Here is a 19729-nt window from a genome sequence, read left to right on the forward strand (position 1 = left end):
TGTGCTCTCTATCTCTCATTCTCTCTCTCTCAAATAAATAAAATCTTTTAATAAAAAAAGAATTATAAAAAAATGAAGTCAGTTGTGTCTGAATCTATGAATTTTGAAATTGTGTCCTAAGTAAAATGAGTGGGGCAAACATAGAAGATGTTATTTAAATATTCTCATAGTTATTTTGTGCTAATCATGCACTTTTTGTTTTAATTACAAATGATATACTATGTTTTCAAGCTTCATCTGGTTTTGTGAGTTTTTTTTATTATGGTCCAAAAATCATGGACTCACAATCCTGTCTTTTTAAACATGTTGCTCCTTATAATTTCAACTATGTAATCATCTCAAAAGATGCAGGACAACCATTCAATAAAATTCAGTGCCCACTCACCAATAATACATGATATGTTAATTAATTGAATTTAAATTAAAAAAATTCAGTGCCCACTCATTATTAAAAAAATAAAAACAAAACCTTTGCAATCTAACAATAGAAGGGAAGGTCCTTAATTGATAAAGCTTAACTATCAAAAACCTACAGTGATATATTACACTTAACAATAAAACAATAGGAATTTAAAAATAGTTGCTAATAGTTATTTTAGGAACTAAATAAGAATGCTTACTATCATCACTACTTGCTCATCTCTAGGAAGCAGACTAAATCCTCACTTTGCCACTGAGAAAACTGAAGTGCAAATGGATTAAGTAATTTTCAAGAGGCCACACAGTTACTAATCAAGACTGAAGTGGTTTGTTGTTGTTGTTGTTGTTTTTAAAAGATTTTATTTATTTGACAGAGAGAGACAGCGAGAACAGGAACACGAGCAGGGGGAGTGGGAGAGGGAGAAGCAGGCTTCCTGCCCAGCAGGGAGCCCGATGCAGGGCTCCATCCCAGGACCCTGGGATCGTGACCTGAGGCGAAGGCAGACGCTTAACGACTGAGCCACCCAGGTGCCCCAAGACTGAAGTTTTGAACCCAAAGCTGACCAAAGAGTTTATATTTTTACTTGTGATAGCAACAAAGGAATGTCAAACCAGGCACAACCAAGTAACTCCAAACACTCAGACTCAACTCCTTAGTTAAGTGAGGATTTGGTGGATAGCTCTGATTAATAAAATGAGGGCTGTCATAATCAGATAACAGAGTAAATCCAATTTTTTCTTGGTGAAGGGGCCAGAAGGGCTTCAATTGAGATTTGTTCAGTTAAATTGGCTTGGCGATGTAATACTAAAGTATTTGTTTGTAGGGTATCATAGTAATAGTGACACTTTTCTTAAGACCATTCCAAATCAATATAACAGGAAAAAGTTATATGGCATTATCAGTAAATAGTCACTGTATGGATTGTTTTCTTTTTGTAAATGAGTCATTTTGAAGCTATTTGGATCTTTTTATCAACTAAATAGAGATGTACCGTGAGAACCCCAAAGAATACCACATTTTATACTGTAATCTAAGGATTAATAAGCAGACTTTGGTTAGGCTGTTTACTTAAGGATTTTAAAAATAGTGACTAGTCATATGGCCACAGGATACTACCTCAGAAATATGAGTCTAAGCAACCTTACAAAAAGAGAACACTAGATGTCGCTGCAGGACTCGTAGTTTGTAATATAGACCCCTCCGCCCCCCATACCCCTTGACAACCACCCCATCCAAAAGTAGAGTATTCCTATGAAACCTTTATAAGCCAATATGGCATAAAGTGAAGAAGCACTCAGCATTTTGTAAAAAGAAAAATCCTCTTTGGATTTCTTTTGGTTAGTAAAAAACAGGTACTAATGTAGGACTTTTGTAAAAGTGAAGTGGCCTAAAGCGAACTTTCAGGTAGAGGGAAAAACCTGTATTTCTTACTATTGGAGAAGTTTCCTAAGTAGAGTCTGTCACTTGTAAATAACACTTAAAATGTTGAGTCGCTAGGGGTTCTTGGCCAGCTCAGTTGGTAGAGCATGCAACTCTTAGTTTCTGGGTTGTAACTTGGAGCCCCACATTGGGTATAGAGAAATAAGATCTCAAAAAAAAAAAATGTTGAGTTGCTATTATTGTATGCTGATCAAAAATGCTATTAGAGGATTATTGGCTGGCTCAGTTGGTAGAGTGTGCAAGTCTTGATCTTGGGGTCGTGAGTTCAAGCCCCACATGTGGCATGGAGTTTACTTAAAATTTTTTTTTTTTTTTTTTTTTTTTAAGCTACTAGACTCCAGGAGTACCTGGGTGGCTCAGTTGGTTGGGTGTCCAGCCCTTGATCTCAGCTCAGGTCTTGATCTCAGCGTTGTAAATTCGAGGCCCAAGTTGGGCTCCACGCCGGGCTTGGAGTCTACTTAAAAAAAAGAAAAAAGCTAGGGGCGCCTGGGTTGCCCAGTCGTTAAGCGTCTGCCTTCGGCTCGGGTCACGATCCCAGAGTCCTGGGGATCGAACCCCGCATCGAGCCCCGCATTGAGCCCCGCATCGGGCTCCCTGCTCCGCAGGAAGTCTGCTTCTCCCTCTCACACTCCCTCTGCTTGTGTTCCCTCTCTCGCTGTGTCTCTCTCTGTCAAATAAATAAATAAAATCTTAATTTTGACTTATAATTTCCAATATAACTTGATTATCAAGGTTTTTAAATCAGTTTAGGTTAATTTACCCTCCACTGACAACATAATTTTTTTTAAAGATTTTATTTATTTTACTTTGAGAGAGAGAGAACGCACAAGCAGGGGGAGCGGCAGGCAGAGGGAGATGCAGGCTCCCGGCCAAGCAAGGAGCCCCATGCGGGACTTGATCCCAGGACCGAGGGATCATAACCTGAGTTAAAGGCAGACACTTAACTGACTGAGCCACCCAGGCGCCCCTGTACTACAGTTTTTTAATGAACACTTCCTAATAACCCAGATGTTTACAAGGGCCACTAGGAAAGAATATATTGACCTTTGGACTAAAGATGGCTCTTATAGGAACATGATTCTACTAACTACTAACTCTTGCTAGAAAAAAAGTGGCTTTGCTTTTTTTTTTTAAGATTTTATTTATTTATTTGAGAGACAGCAAGAGAGAGCATGAGCAGGGGCAAAACAGACCCCCCGCTGAGCAGGGAGCTGGATGTGGGCCTCAATCCCAGGACCCTGAGACCATGACCTGAGCCGAAGGCAGATGCTTAACCCACTGAGCCACCCAGGCACCTGGAAAACAGTGGCTTTAAATAGACTAACCCAACACCTAATCATTTTTTATAGATGACTACTGCATTTTACTAGTGTATATCTAAGGGCTGTACATAATAGGTTTACTCATTGCTTCCTGGTCAACCTCTTTGTTACCTTCCAAGACTGTTCATCAGGAAGCTACACTGTCGTCTAGATATAAACAGAATCCATTCAAATGTGTCTACAGTGGTTAAGAACGAGATGGGTCACTGGTCCCTCAATATCCATATGTGCCTCTCCCTTTCTCAGTCCTATGCATCTGGGTGGTGTCATGAGATTCATTCTCACTCAAGGAACACGAGCAGAAGGGATATGTCACTTTCGCTCTGAGGCAGGTGAATGGGGGCGTGCCTTCCCCTGTTCTAGCTCTTCCCCTTTGGCCAAACCTAGATGGTCCTGTGTTGAGATGGCAGAACCATAAGATGAAAGCAGCCTGGATCTATGAGTCACCCCTGGGAGGAGAACTCTCTGGAGAACCACCTGATCAGCACTAAACTTTATAGGAGCAAGAGGCAAACTTTTATTGTGTTGTACTGATAAGACGCTAATCTGCTAAATTCAAATAGCCTGAGCTGCTTTCGATTCCTCTTTCTCTTCTCCCTTTCTTTCTTTCTACAAAAAATATTGATTGGTTTCTCTTCTCTGGTTTATTGGTTTCTTTTCTTCACTTCCAGGAGCCAGGGCCAGTAGGATCTGTAACGTGGATGCCAAATAGGCAGCCAGCAGGACTGGGAAGTTGGTTACATATAGGGGGGATGAGCAAATAAGGGGCAATATATTGAAGATAATGAAAACCAATTTTATCACTGTCAGAGAAAGGAGTTACAAATTTGGAAAGGAAAAAAAAAGCTAGAATGAGTCCTGTGGTATTCTGATTTGGAATTGGAGGTATTAGTTGAACTCATGGTTTTAAAAGGCGAGAGAGAGAGAAAAATGTGTATGTGTGTCTATGTAGAACCTAGAAGCAATAAGCCGGAGCAATAAGCACATTTTGCTCGCAGATCAAATGCTATTCTCCCCTAAAGAGAACTAGAGCTCTTTGGAGAAATGGCTGATTTCAAAGCTGGGGGAGAAAAAGTAGATGAGTCTGGGGGAAGCTGGGTGGGGGGATGGGAGAAATAGGTGATGGGGATTAAGGTGTGTACTTGTGATGAGCACCAGGTGTTGTATGGAAATGCTGAATCACTCTATTGTATACCTGAAACTAATGTTACACTGTATTTTAACTAACTGGAATTTCAATAAAAACTTAAAAATAATAGCAAAAAAATATAAATAAATAACTAGATAGATAGATAGATAAGTCTGGAACATTTGCTGTACCAGAAAGTAACAAAGTGCTCAAAAACTGATGGGGACTTATCAGAAGAACACAGGATCAGTTTAAAGAGGTTTCTACTGGCCAAATCTGTGTTAATATAAGCATCAAAAAAAAGAATGTTTGTATTAGATTATAACTCACTGAATAAAATAGGAATCCATTAAGTCCATACTGATATAAATAAATGAAGAATGAACTAAATAAATGAAGAGAATTCATTTACTTACTGTAGAATAATAAATGTAGGACCGATAGAGTTAGAAAATCACCATTTGGCAATTATCCCAATAATAATTAATTCAGGCAACAATCAATGATAGATGCAAATTACGTATTAGTTACAGATAAAAATAGTAACTTTACAATGAAAAAACTTGACAAACACCACCTTGACCAAGTGATCAAAATTCATCTCACCAGGGGCACCTGACTGGCTCAGTCAGTGAAGGATGCAACTCTTTATCTCAGGGTTGTGAGTTCAACCCTACGTTGGGTGTAGGGATTACTTAAGGGATAAAATCTTTTTTTTTCCAAAGATTTATTTATTTGGGGCACCTGGGTGTCTCAATTGGTTAAGCAACTGCCTTCAGCTCAGGTCATGATCCTGGAGTCCCAGAATCCAGTCCTGTGCTGGGCTCCCTGCTCAGCAGGGAGTCTGCTTCTCCCTCTGACCCTACCCCCTCTCGTGCTCTCTCTCTCATTCTCTCTCTCTCAAATAAATAAATATTTTAAAAAAATAAACATTTACTCATTTGAGAGAGAAAGTGTGAGTGGGGGGAGGGGCAGAGGGTGGAGGGAGAATCTCCAGCTGACTTCCTGCTGAAGGCAGAACCTGAGGCAGGGCTTGATCCCACAACCCCAAGACCATGACCTGAGCTGAAATCAAGAATTGTATGCTTAACTGACTGAGCCATCCAGGTGCCCCAGAATAAAATGTTAAAAAAAATTCATCTTACCAGTAATAGGACAAATCAATATTATGTGCCTTCTGGTATGATACTCTGAAAAAAACAAAGGATCACTTCCATGACATTCCTGCCCTAAATGCATACTATAGATCTAATCATGAGAAAACACCAGAGAAATCCAAATTGTCTTGTACTTCAAAATAAGTGTCTTGTACTCTTCAAAAATGCCCAGGTCATGAACAACAAAGGAAGGCAGAAGGCTTATTCTGGACGGAAGAAGCTTAAAGAGGCATGGAAATTACATGGAATGTGCTCTTGGACTGGATACTGGACTAGAAGAAAAAATTTTTTGGTTTGTTTTGATTTCTTTTTTATAAGCTATAAATGATTTTATTGGGAAATTTGGAAATAGGACCTATGGATTGGAAGGTAGTATCACACCAATGCTCATATCCTGATTTTGATGGCTGTGCTTTGTTTTAGCAATTACACACTGAAGTATTTAGGAGTGATAAGGAATCATGTATTTAACTTAACTCTCAATTGGTTCAGGAAAAATATGTCTTTGCATGTACATATAGGTATGCCTGTATATTTGTGTGCACATTCATAATCTATATCTATACTTATAAGCATATTATATATGTGTATGGAGCAAAATGTTAACAATTGGGGAAACTGAGTGAAGGGTATATAGAATTTCTTTGTACTAGTCATGCATCTTTTCTGTAAAATTACTTCAAAATTTAAAAAAGTAAATACACAAAGCCAAAAAATATGAAGAATAAAATATTGAGAATTTCCCCATAAATAATGAAAGCTAATCCCATGGGAGTAAAAGAGCGTCCTGGAAAGAGAATGTAAAAGAAGAGAGGCCAAAGACAGAACTTTGGAAATACTCAAAGGACCCTAAACTGGGTGTTCAATAGATATTAGATAATTTTAAAAGATAGCCTAGGGGCACCTAAGTGGCTCAGAAGAATCTGCCTTTGGCTCAGGTCATGATCTCAGGGTCTGGAATGGAGCCTGAGTCAGACTCCCTGCTCAGCGTCTGCTTCTCCCTTCCCCCCAACCCCCCAACACCTTGTGATCTCTCCCCTCCTCTCTCTCAAATAAAGAAATAAAATCTTATTTTAAAAAAAAGATAGCCTAGACTAATCTAGCCATTATATTGTTTTTCAAAATTAGTGTACTAAGATAATTCTATTTTTCCTAGATGTATTTATGGTTGTTTGTTTGTTTTTTGTTTTGTTTTAAGTAGGCTCTGTGCTCAATGTGGAGCTTGAACTCACCACCCTGAGATCAAGAGTCACATGCTCTATCAGCTGAGCCAGCCAGGCACCCCATATTTACATATTTTAACAATCATGCTACCTTACATATTTTTTTTTAAGATTTTATTTACTTATTTGACAGAGAGAGATACAGTGAGAGAGGGAACACAAGCAGGGGCAGTGGGAGAGGGAGAAGCAGGCTTCCTGTGGAGCAGGGAGCCCGATGTGGGGCTCCATCCCAGGGCCCTGGGATCATGACCTGAGCTGAAGGCAGAGCTCAACCAATTGAGCCACCCAAGCTTCCCTAAAAAAAATTTTTAAGAGTAATTACATTTCCATTTACACAGACTTCAGGTGTTTTAGCATATTTTTTTAAAAAAATAAAAAATTGGCCCTAAGCTTCAGCCATACCACTTAAATAATGAAGTAAATAATATTATTTATTTCTTTGTTTTTAAGACTTTTATTTATTTATTTGAGAGAGAAAGAGCAAGTAAGTGCGTGTGGGAGTGGGGGAAGGGCAGGGAGGGCGGGCACAGAGAGAGGGACAAGCAGATTCTGCCCGGAGCTTGGAGCCCGAGGCAGGGCTGGATCTTGTGAACCTGAGATCATGACCTGAGCTGAAATCAAGAGTTAGCTGCTTAATCAACTGAACCACCCAGGTACCCCTATTTATTTGTTTTTAATAATACTGATTATTTAATTCAGACATCTAGTCTGATCATTCAAACGCCCAGGAACAGTTATTCCGACCTATAAATTTCCCTGGACAAGTAAATTAGATAGTTGACAAAACTCTATTTTTATTTTTTCCTACTCTGTAATTTAAATGATAGATGCTTTAAATATTTTTCTTTTTCTTTTTTTAGAAGAATTTTTTTAAAGATTTTGTTTATTTATTTATTTATTTATTTATTTATTTATTTGACGGGGGGGGGGGAGAGAGAGAGAGAGAGAGAGAGAGAGAGCACGCGCACACAAGCAGGGGGAGTGGCAGGCAGAGGGAGAGGGAGAAGCAGGCTCCTATGCAGGGAGCCTAATGCAGGGCTCAATCCCAGGACCCAGGGATCATGACCCGAGCCGAAGGCAGCCACTTAACCGACTGAGCCACACAGGCGCCCCAAAATATTTTTCAAATTGGCATTCTTAAATTCAAAAGAGAAATGTTTCTTTTCCATGTTTTAAAACAGCACAAATTATAGAAGATTTGAGGAATTGCTAGTGTTAGTAGGTTAATTGTAATTGTACAGCAATCCTACTAACATTTGAAGTTACTGCTCTCTAAAGAATGCATCTGATTCCCTAAAGCTATTTCTTCCCAAATGACTACCTTCCAAGTTTAGAGATATAATAGCAGAATTCAAGAATTTTCCCTGAAATTTCATTATGTATGCAAATTTTAATTTCATTTAGGATTGACTGCAATTGCACGGTATTCATTTGTGAATAGGCTCCTTAGTTACCTACAGCAAAAATATCATAAGTGACATGAGGTTGGAATTACAACAAATTACAATACATTTCAGTTCATAATGACCCAGGGCATAAACAGAAACTTAGGTACACTCTGTCCTACGTCTCTAAGGCTGAAGGGAACTATTTCTACTCCTTTTAGCAAAGCCTAATCCCTTCATTTTATATTCATTACTTCTCATATTTGCTGTTTTTTGGGTGTATATATTTCTCCCTAAAACTTCCTGTATTGTTACCAAATCTGTGGCTATGTCCATCTTTGAGCAGCTGATATGCCCGTCCCCACCCCCCTTTTTAAAGATTTTATTTATTTATTTTACAGAGCACAAGCAGGGAGAGGGGTAGAGGGAGAGAGAGAAGGAGGCACCCCGCCAAGCAGGGAGCCTGATGCGGGGCTCGATCGCAGGACCCCGGGTCTCGATCCCAGGACCCCAGGTCTCAATCCCAGGACCCCAGGATCACGACCTGAGCTGAAGGCAGACGCTTAACCATCTGAACCACACAGGCGCCCCTCCGGTCCCCCTTTATACTTAAGCAGTTGCCCCATTTTATATGGCGTACGGATGGCACACACCACAGGCTTGCACCTTGCTCTTGCAGGTGCGATAACAATGTGAAAGTCAGCTGGAAGCAAACCAGATCAGCCGGGATTCCGTTCTAGTAAGTGAGCCTTCACATCCATGGCAAACCAGGCAATTCAGGATATTGTCTCATTTTACAGATAGAAAAACTTGTGTCAGACTCATTCTATGGGCTCGTGCTTTGAATTCCTTAGATCATTGATTCCTAAACCTGTTTATAGGAATCACCCAGGGATCTTTAAAAAATGGCAGATTCCAGGACTCCTCATCAAACTTAGTAAGCAGAATCTTTTGAGGCCTGAGAATATCTGTGTCTAAAAAGCTCCCCAGGTGCTTTGATGAGAAACCATATTTGGGAACTTCTAATTTGTGATGACTGGGCCTCACTTAAAAGTGTCCAAGTGGTGGATTATAGCCAAGGAGTGACTAAAGTTGCCATCTATGTGTGCACCTTCTATGTGAACTATTTTAGGGTCTGCCATATCTAGGTATACCTCTCCTCTGAGCCAAACCATATTTTATACATTTAATTGCAGAAAGAAGGAAATTTCAAAATATCAAGAGATAAAGACTGGGTAAAAGTACTCACCTGCCTTTATTTCCTATAAAATACAATATCCCTGAATATGCAGATCTAACTTAGACAGTTTTCATCCCCCTGCACAAAGATGCGTGACTTCAAGAGTTTGAACCTGGCTCCCAGAGCTCTTGGCGTGCACTTAGGGTACACTTTATGCTCTTGGGGTCCACCTCAGTAAAGGGATCGCCCCTAGTCTTACAGTCAAGGTACTCTAGGTTCCACCTAGGATGCCCTTTCAAGAACGATGTGGATGGTTTGACCTTTTAAAACTTTTTTCAGAATAGCAATTACAGCCCCATGGTGAAGTCCATTTTATTTTATTTCAGATAGAAAAAGACAAATTTCTCCCTAATGTCTTTACAGAGACATGAAAACAAACAAACATGATTTCTAATCAAAAAAGACAGTAACTAAGATGCTAGAGGGTGCTACCCTTTTTTTCTCAAGGAAGATATGAAAAGGAGTTTTAGTTTACTTGCATAATTTGTTATATCTCTCTATTAGATGGGAGCAGTAGGAATTATTTAAGGGTGTTCTTTGATTCCCCCATGACAGGCATGATCCTCAAATCTATCAGTGCTACCTTGACCTCTGGCTCTAGGTTTACAAGGGCCTGTAGGAAAGTTCCACTTGAATGTCCTATCTCCATCTAGCATCTCAGATTCTCTTTATCTCTCAGATATGCTTCTGTGTTAAGACTGGCCACAAGGGAAATTTGTGCAAGATTTCAAAGGCAGAAGTGAAACTCTTATGGTCTGAAGGTCAGTGTGAGATGTGAAGCACTGGGGCAGCTCATGCACATGGATGCTGATCTGTTGGCTTACCTGGGAGTGGGGCAGTGGCCACATGTGGAGCTCTTTCAGCAACTCTAGGACCCTCTTCAGTTTCTCTGAGTCCTGGACCAGATGCATGTGCAGCGCCTTGGCGCCTAAGAGCACTTGCAGCATGGCTTCTGCGGGTAACTGCATTATTCAGATTGTAGGTGTCAGAGATAGAGGCACAATTTGCACAGTCTAGTTTATCCTCATGGGATCCAGCAGGTCTTTGTGGATTCTGCTTTGTCCCTGCTCATCCTCGTTTCAGGTCCAGCTTTCCTGACTGACTCTAAGCTCTATTGATTTACAGAAATTTCAGGTCCAACCCCAGACACAGGCAACCTCTTCTCCAGCTCCCACAGTTGTTTAAGACCTAGTCCCCAAAATAAGCCTCTTATTTATATGACTCACAGTGCCTATGCTTCTCTGGTCAAACTCTGATCCAGACAATGGTACTGGAAGTAATTCCAGAACTAAAACTTAAGAATGGGATCTATGAATTTGTTCCGGGTTATCTGATCTGATTGGATTTAAAGGCACTGACAACCAGTTGTCAATGACAAAGGTGGCACTGGTTGTCCATGGCATGCATTAGCAAAAAACAGTTTCTCAAAACATCACCTATGGACACCTGTAATCAAGTGCCTAAAGAAGGCAAGGCTTTGGGTAACCACGTGGATACTTCCATAAAACATTTAAACAAAAATAAGGAGTATAATGGAGTTGGTTGGTTTATCCTAATTATGTTGGATAACTGGGGGAAAGGAAATGATGAGCTTAGGGCTTTGAACGTTCAGTTCAAGATAAAGGATCAGAAATCTTATGTGAAAAAGAAATCTTATGTGACTGTCTTCCTATATCTGCAAGGCTGTACTTTCTAAAAACCAAATCCAAAATCTAATCCTGACTTACAATGCAGTTGAATTTCCAACTTGAGGATCTCATGTTAAAATTCATTTTTGTTTTTGTTTTTGAGCAGCAGTGAGATCCTGAATATTGGCATGGGAATGGGAACCTATGGGCAGATTGATGAGACTGGAATCATGAACTTCTAAATTCTGCTGAGCGTCTTTTGCCTTTCCTCCCTTGCCTGAGGAACTTAGTCTCTCCTTACCTGTAAAATCTGTATTGGCCTCTCCTGGGATAGTGAGTTGCCTTGTACACTTATCATGATGAAAAAAATAATAATAAAGTGGAAAAAAAACCAAATTCTATCAACTTAGCTTAACAAAAAACCTCCTTACCTTGATATCTATTTTTATTAATTTGAGATAAAGAGAGAGAGAGAGAGAGTGCGTGCACAAGCAGGGGGTAGAGGCAGAGGGAGAAGGAGAAGCAGACTCCCCACTGAGTGGGGAGCCCAATGCAGGGCTCATCCCAGAACCCTGGGATCATGACCTGAGCCTAAGGCAGACACTTAACCGACTGAGACACCATGTGCCCCTTGATATGTTTTATTTAGTTATGCTTTTAGTAATCTCCACACCCAACATGGGGACTGAACTCACAACCCTGAAATCAAGTGTCACATGTTCCTTCAACTGAGCCAGCCAGGCACCCTACCCAGGCTTGATATCTGATTACCCTTAATACCTTATCAAATTCCTCATTCCCCAAGTAATATCTGATTACCTTGGACTGTCTTCAGCAAGAATTCTTTTAGGTCAAGTTAGCAAGAATTACCCTAACTTCTTAGTAACTTACTGACCACTGGCCCCCTCCCCAACTCTGCTTGACCAAAATTCCCACATATAGACATTGTCTCATTGAGTTCTCATACACTTTGCAAGATAGATGTTACTCCCATCCAGGACCAGCTATGCAATTTGTAATTTCAGTGCAAAATGAAAAATACAAGGCCTCTTGTTCATAAATTATTAAGAATTCCAAAATGGTGACAACAGAGCATTGAATCTAGCACAGGCCCTATATAACTGTACAAGTCCATGGGGCCACCCCTTGCTTCCATCTTGACATTTAAGAAACAGGTTCATAAAAAAGAAAAACGAAACAGGTTCATAGAGATCAAATGAATTCCCAAGGTTACTTTGTCAAGAGCCAGGACTATGTCAGAGCCAGAATTGTAATAGGGGTTTGACCCCTACTAAACTCTCCCCAATTAAAAGAGGCCCTTTTGTCTTGAACTGAATCTAATGAAGATTTTTCTAAATTTACTGAACACACACAAAATCTGCTGCCATTCACTTTCACTCTAGTTCAACCATGTACCCCCAGGTAGTCTTAAAATGCATTTACTGAACGTTTTAATATGTCGTATAAACTATTGTGATGAACCCCCAAGCTGTCTTGTCTAAAGAGTTCTTGCTGCACATTTTCTTTTAAAATACTCTCCTGTAGTCTAACGGAAAATGCAAACATGTCTATGTGTAATGGCAATGGATGGAATTTAATTAAAAAAAGAAAAAGTACCTTAATGGCAGGCGTTGTAACACAAAATACTGCAGTAACATTCTAACTGCAACACCGAAATAGAGTATCATCACACATTTGGGGGTTTTTTTTCTCTTTTTGTTTAAGTGACTACTATTAACTAGGACTCAATTAAACGTAAAAAAACTGAAGCCCGCACGTCGAAGAAAGACGCTTGAAGGTGAAGGGACAATAAGGGGCGATCACGAGCACAATCTCACACCACTCAAAAACCCGGCCTCGGAATGCACGCGTGCGCAGAACGAATCCTCCTGCGCAGAGGCCGGGGCCGGAAGGGCTGGGGCGGGCGGGGGCGGGGATAGGGTTGCTAGGAGAACGCGATGACGCTACGGCCTGGGCGCTCTTCTCCGCCAATGGGTGCCGCCTGCTGCAGTGACACGTAATGTGCGTCACGCCGACGACGCGCGAAGGGCACAGATCTAAGGGTCGGGAGGACGTTCGGCCTCTGTGAGCCGCAGCCTTTTCGAGTGAGTGGTTGTGTGTTCGCCATCTTAGGAAGTGAGTGTGCCGGCCCTTGCTACCGGTGGGTGCGGGGAACGGAGCCCCTCTGAGAAGTTGCTTAGGCTGTAGGACTTGTCGATCTCCTTGGAGGAGGCCGCCATGACCTCTTCAAGGGCGCGGAGGCTGGAAGAAGGAAGGCCAGTGTCGGGGTCCTAGGGTGCCGGTGACTTTGGCCGCCTGAGGGGCCCCTTGCCTTTCCTTTGACCGCTGCTCTCTCTTCCCTTAGAAAGATGTTCTCGTCCGTGGCGCATCTGGCGCGGGCGAACCCATTCAACGCGCCCCACCTGCAGCTGGCACACGATGGCCTCACGGGCCTCCGCAGCAGCCCCGCGGGGCCCCCGGGCCCGCCCCACCGTTCCCGCAATCTGGCAGCAGCCTCTGTGGAAGGTGAGCTTAGACCCTGCCCCGATACGGTCGTTTTGTGCCCTTGTGGTCCGCTCGGCCTTAGTGGCCTGGAGGACAGAGAAGGAGGACGCTCCTGGCCTTCTGCACCACAGGACGGCGCCTAGTTCTTGCCCTAGGATGTCAGCCCTTTTCGCCCTAGGCCGAGTGTGGGATCCTTGGCCCTCCCTCAAGGGCGTGGAAGGGCCCAGGCACAGTTCCCTCTGTGACCTCCACGTCCTCGGGAGAGTATAGAGGCCGTGACTAGCTCCTTATCTTCTCCGCCGTGAGCCCGGTTGGTCAGTAGACTTAAGTGTTGGGTAAAGTCTCCTTCCTAGCCACTGGCCACCTGCAGTTCTATCTGTATTATCTGTTACTTGATCTGGCTTTAATTTTCTTAAAAATACTCCTTCCTCTCAAGCATTCCCGACGTCTAATATTTATTGACATGAGGTGTATGAGATAATTGGGTTTCTTGTTTTAATGTAATTGGTAAAGGAAGGGACAGAAGCCCCAGATAAGCTATAAAAAGGAGATAAATAATTGGTAAGGATCCCTTTAGTCTTCTCTCTCAGGAATCTTTTCGGTTAGACTCAACTTGAACTTAATTGTTATGTTTTAAATCTCAGTGGAGTGTATAGGCAGAGAAACAAATGTAATCAACATTGTGTGCCTGTAAAATCTAAAGTTTTTGAATCATTTATGTGTTTCTTTTATGTCTTTGGTGGGTAAAAAAAATCACTACACTGTTGTGTAGTAAATGTATTTGACTTTAGGACCTTATCTAATTTTATGCTTAACATGAATCCGTAAGTGGGGATAGTATTGATTAGTGACACACTTAGAAGTTTGAAAGTTTTTACTTAAGTCTAGTGCTCTTCCTGAGTTTGGTTTGTATTCTCAAGTGTGTTTTTATCAGCAGTAAATAATTGAAGTTTGATTTTTTTATTCGAGTACCTATTAATGTTGTCAAAGACCTTTTATTTTTAGTATGGCAAAATAAGAACTAGTGTCTCACAGAACCTTCATAATCTAAATGATTCTTTGATTTTGGCAGTAAATGTTTTGTTACTTAACACTGGGTGGAAAATCATCTTTCAGCTTAATCGTACACAGTGGCCAAAGCTGTTTAGTTGTGATAGCACTATTTCACAGGGAATCAGTTCTCTTTCATTCCCATGGCCTTAGTCATCTCTGAAGAAATACTTACTTAATTTTTTTTTTTTCAATCAAACAGAGCAGTATAGCTGTGACTATGGATCTGGCAGATTCTTTATCCTCTGTGGACTTGGAGGAATTATTAGCTGTGGCACAACACATACAGCATTGGTTCCTCTAGATCTGGTTAAATGCAGAATGCAGGTTTGTTTTGCATGTTGGATTAAAAGCATATTGTTGAAGCATGGCTTCTAAGTTGTACAACATAGACATCTACTAACAAGCTGTGTGGAAACCTAATTATCTGAGAGGTAAGTTGATAACCAGTAACATGAGTTTTATATTAAAATGCATGGTGTGTCTTGTCTTACTACAGAGTACAGTTGCGAATATGGCTCCATGAAGTTTTATGCACTGTGTGGCTTTGGTGGGGTCTTAAGTTGTGGTCTGACACACACTGCTGTCGTTCCTCTGGATTTAGTGAAATGCCGCATGCAGGTTTGTATTGAGATGGCAACACTGAATGTATCTTTCATGTGTGACTTAATTCCAAATAATTTTATAAGGACTTCACAAACGAGAAAATTTGAAGACATCACAACTGCTAGAAACTTTTGTAGGGAACCAAACCCAAGTTTTCTTAACTCATGATCTTTATTTTAATTAGTGTTTTAAATTGAAGAAATGCCTCTTTTAAAAATAAGCTTGTAGGCAGATTTTTGGATCTCAAACCCTGGCTATAAATGCTACTTTGGTGCTGTGCTCAGTTCTGACTAGCATTCCTCTTCAAGGCCTACTGGTTCTTTATGTTCCCAAATACTCACTTTACAAGCAGTTACGTATTAGAGTAGGTAATCCTCCTTAGTGTATTTTTTTTTTTTTTTAAGATTTTATTTATTTAAGAGAGAGTGAGAGTGAGCAGGGGGAGGGACAAGGAGACTCCTTACTGAGTACAGAGCCTGACCTGGGCCTCGATCCCAGGACCTGGAGATGATGACCTGAGCCGAAGGCAGACGCTTAACTGAGCCACCCAGGTGGCCCTTCCTTAGTGTATTTTTGAAGTAACTTCATTTCTCTTATTTACTGATAAGATCAGGGCAGAGCATTATGTAGATTAGAAAAAATACTCTTCATTATTTTAGTATTAAAACTTCGTGGGCATAGCTTCTTGTATATTTATTTACATAACAGTTTTTTATGATTAGAATATCTTAATTAGGATTATTGAAAGAAAAATAAACGTCAAAAATTTATTTGTCCCAAACAGGTTTAGAAGTCTACTTACCTAAAAGAGAGAGGAATGTGAAATGTTAGCAGCTAGAGGAAGGTGACGTATACCAGCCCTTGTAGTACTGGCAGATAGAGTGAAATTAAGATTGTTTTTCTTTTCCCATTAGTTAATAGAATGGATGTGAATATATCTTCACTAAAACGTATGCTGAAGTGAATTTAAGTTAAAAGATTCTCATTATGTTGATTTACCTTGTATTTAATTTGCCTTAAGTTCATAAAACCTTATAATACAAACTTCTTTTTAATGGACTATCGTGTATCAGGGATACAGACTTACCTCTTATTTAGGCAGTAGCTGCATATATCACGGATATAGACTTACCTCTTACTTAGGCAGTAGCTTTAAAACTAATTTTTATAAAGTAGTAGAAGGGCGCCTGGGTGGCTCAGTCGTTAAGCGTCTGCCTTCAGCTCAGGTCATGGTCCCAGGGTCCTGGATTGAGCCCTGCACGAGGCTCCCTGCTCAGCGGGAAGCCTGCTTCTCCTCCCACTCCCCCTGCTTGTGTTCACTCTCTCGCTGTGTCTCTCTCTGTCAAATAAATAAAATCTTTAAAAAATAAACAATAAAAATAAAAGTGGTAGAGTTGGATGGTGAAAAATTTTGAATCAATTTTATCATGTATTTTTCTAGGAATTCTGCCCTCTTAACTAACCCTCCAAGCCTTAAGTCTGACTGAAAGAAAGCTAGACCTTAATGTATAAAGTTAAATTTACGAAGATTATAGATATTAAGTTGATATGCAGTGAATTTGTGTTTACCCACCTTTTGTATAGTTAGATGGAAGTTTTAGAACCAAGGGAAAAACTAATAACAGTGAAATTAAATATTTATGAGAAATGATAGCTCTTTGGTACATTTAATTAATTTTTTTCTTCTTGTTTTAAATAAAGGTGGACCCCCAGAAGTACAAGGGCATATTTAATGGATTCTCAGTTACACTTAAAGAGGATGGTGTTCGTGGTTTGGCTAAAGGATGGGCTCCAACTTTCATTGGCTACTCTATGCAGGGGCTCTGCAAGTTTGGCTTTTATGAAGTTTTCAAAGTCTTGTATAGCAACATGCTTGGGGAGGTATGTAGTTTTAACTTTTAAGACCAAAAAGGATCTTTTTTTTTTGTCTGTATTACTATACTGTGCTGCTTTCCAAGTAAGCTGGATTTTGAGTTTTTTAAAGAGAAGGGATCTGGGATTCCTCTCTCTAGTTCAAGGGCCAACTATACTTGACACCTAGATGTTCAAAAAAATAATTCACCCTGTACTGTGGTTGATAAGGTTATGGGAGAGGATATACATTCAGTCTCATGTGTGTTATTTGTGGACCATATAAAGAAACATTGTTAGGTTGTCTGAAAGGTAACTGTTTCCTAAAACTGTTCCTTAATTGAAATTGAAAACAGCCAATGCAATAGCGGTACACATTCCCTTCTTATGTTTTTCAATTAGGAGAATGCCTATCTCTGGCGCACATCACTGTATTTGGCTGCTTCTGCCAGTGCTGAATTCTTTGCTGACATTGCCCTGGCTCCTATGGAAGCTGCTAAGGTTCGAATTCAAACCCAACCAGGTTATGCCAACACTTTGAGGGATGCAGCTCCCAAAATGTATAAGGAAGAAGGCTTAAAAGCGTAAGTGAACATTTGTCTAGAGTTACAGTATAAAAATATTCAATTAAATGAACTGCATTTGTTAGCATTAAACCTACCAGACTTTTTTTTAAGCTATTATGTTAATGTCTATTTACCTTTTATACAGAACATAAACTCCAGGGGCAGGGATCAGTTGACTCATGGCTTAAGCCCTGAATTAAAGATTTTTTTCTAAAGTAAGAACATTTATCAATCTGCATATACCTTGATATTTGACATTAATTGTTAACTTTTGGGAAAGACTTGTTAGAATTCTTGTCATTCTTGTTCACAGCTAAGAATTTGCATATAGTCTGGCTACAACATGCTTCCTTAGATCCACCTTTGTGGATGCCAATCTTGAACTGAGTTCTACTTGTAAACATCTTGTTTCTTGTAGTTCCAGTCAGAGAAACATCCAGCAACTTTTTTGGTTGTATAGTCAAAGGTGCTTGAGTCATTGGCATGTGAGATAAATACACCTGCATGTTAGTCTTAGGTTCTGATAGAAATGACATGCAATTGTGCTGCCATATTTTGCTATCAGGACTTGGCTGGTGTGCGGACACTTCTGTTACTGATGAAAATCTCTGCTAGAGGAATAAATACAACTGAGTAAAATAAGTCTCCTGGTTTCCCTAGATTCTACAAGGGAGTTGCCCCTCTCTGGATGAGACAGATACCCTACACCATGATGAAATTTGCCTGCTTTGAACGTACTGTTGAAGCATTGTACAAGTTTGTGGTTCCTAAGCCCCGAAGTGAATGTTCAAAGGCAGAGCAACTGGTTGTAACATTTGTGGCAGGTTACATAGGTATGAGTTACTTACAACATGTTGGTGAAATTAAGGACAAGTAATTATTTCCATTATTGGCCTCTTTTTGTGAGGAAAAAAAATATTCCAAAGAAGCTTTATCTTCCCATAGCATTTTCTGGGCCTTTTTAGGATTCATAAATACTTATTGATGAGTTTCTGAAAGAATTATTTTCATGTCTTGATTAAGTTTGGGGAATATATTGATTTCAACTGCTGTGCCATTTATTTTTTTGGTCTAGTTTTTCAAGAATACATTTTTACACAAAGGAAAGTTGATTAAAATGTGAATATAAAAACTTGAAGGATTGTTCTGTTTTCCATAGGGTAGAGTGCTGTATAACTTTGTTAGTCTCTAAATCTGATTTTTTAAGAACTAAAAATTAGGAAAAGGTTGTTGGTTGTGATGTGAATTTTTTTTAATTAATCCCATGTTGGATTATTTATCTTGACTTTTTTCAGCTGGAGTCTTCTGTGCAATTGTTTCTCACCCTGCTGATTCCGTGGTATCTGTGTTGAATAAGGAGAAAGGTAGCAGTGCTTCTCAAGTTCTTCAGAGACTTGGATTTAAAGGTAGAATTCTCCCCTCCACCCACCCACCCAAACAAAAAGTAACACTTGGGTATTATTTCATTTTTCATTCATGTTTCGTATTTCAACCAGGTGTATGGAAGGGACTCTTTGCCCGTATCATCATGATTGGCACTCTGACTGCACTACAGTGGTTCATCTATGACTCTGTGAAGGTCTACTTCAGGCTCCCTCGCCCTCCTCCACCTGAAATGCCAGAGTCTCTGAAGAAGAAGCTTGGGTTAACTCAGTAGAATGATCAAAGCAAATGTGGACTGAATCTGCTTGTTGATCAGTGTTGAGAAAAGTGCAAGAGGAACTTTTATATATTTGACAGTGTAGGAAATTGTCTATTCCTGGTATAATTACTGTAGTCTCTTGCCTAAGGCGAGGGTTTCAAACCCACTGTTGAAATAAACCCAACTATTCATGATTTGTCTGTGATTTGGTGGTTATTTTTAAAACAGTTTTTAAAGATGTAACCCTAAATTGGAAGGAATTAAGTGTAAGTTAAAACCTCAAGGAAAAAATGCAAACTAATCACTGTTGGTTCAGTACTTGATCCCCACTCATAAATTGTCATGTTTCAAGTTTTGTCACACAAGAGTTCCTATGCTCCTAAAAATAAAGGAAGTACGCCTGAATTTTCAAAAACTTGACTTAGCTGTAGTTAAATTGAAATATGGATAAGTATTTGTGGTTGTATTTTGACAAGTAAATTTCAGCATATAATCAAATTTTTGCAACATGTACTGTACTTTTAAAAATCCTAATGAGTTTGCTAATCCTCATTTGTAAAAGAA

The 19729-nt window shown here is 40.0% G+C and overlaps 1 protein-coding gene and 1 non-coding gene across 5 annotated transcripts; both read left to right on the forward strand.

Moving 5' to 3' along the window:
* Positions 1 to 12969: 12969 nt before the first annotated feature.
* On the forward strand, positions 12970 to 19359 carry SLC25A3 (solute carrier family 25 member 3). 4 transcript variants are annotated; one of them, XM_028121656.1, is made up of 8 exons: positions 12970 to 13050; positions 13311 to 13471; positions 15000 to 15121; positions 16808 to 16987; positions 17360 to 17541; positions 18184 to 18356; positions 18819 to 18929; positions 19020 to 19359. In XM_028121656.1, the coding sequence occupies exons 2-8, from the start codon at positions 13315 to 13317 to the stop codon at positions 19178 to 19180; spliced, it is 1086 nt and encodes a 361-aa protein (XP_027977457.1). In that variant the 5' UTR covers positions 12970 to 13050; positions 13311 to 13314; the 3' UTR covers positions 19181 to 19359. The 4 variants fall into 4 exon arrangements, with proteins under 4 accessions (XP_027977457.1, XP_027977456.1, XP_027977458.1 ...); XM_028121655.2 differs by having other exon boundaries at positions 12982 to 13081; XM_028121657.1 differs by having other exon boundaries at positions 13027 to 13106.
* Positions 17864 to 18111, forward strand: LOC114223009 (small nucleolar RNA SNORA53). The gene has a single exon (XR_003612039.1). It is a non-coding gene; the product is annotated as a small nucleolar RNA SNORA53 (small nucleolar RNA).
* Positions 19360 to 19729: the final 370 nt, after the last annotated feature.

The sequence above is a fragment of the Eumetopias jubatus genome, unplaced genomic scaffold (assembly GCF_037043125.1).
Source record: "Eumetopias jubatus isolate StellerSeaLion01/CBP00866 unplaced genomic scaffold, mEumJub1_p1.0 scaffold_8, whole genome shotgun sequence".
Classification (NCBI taxonomy): domain Eukaryota; kingdom Metazoa; phylum Chordata; class Mammalia; order Carnivora; family Otariidae; genus Eumetopias; species Eumetopias jubatus.

What these genes read in the sequence shown, in the direction of transcription:
- SLC25A3 (XM_028121656.1), top strand. Translation starts at nt 13,315, where the DNA reads ATGTTCTCGTCCGTGGCGCATCTGGCGCGGGCGAACCCATTCAACGCG. An exon ending in ATAGCAACATGCTTGGGGAG is followed by an intron (nt 16,988 to 17,359) that starts GTATGTAGTTTT and finishes TTTTTCAATTAG; the next exon opens with GAGAATGCCTATCTCTGGCG. An exon ending in ATTTGTGGCAGGTTACATAG is followed by an intron (nt 18,357 to 18,818) that starts GTATGAGTTACT and finishes GACTTTTTTCAG; the next exon opens with CTGGAGTCTTCTGTGCAATT.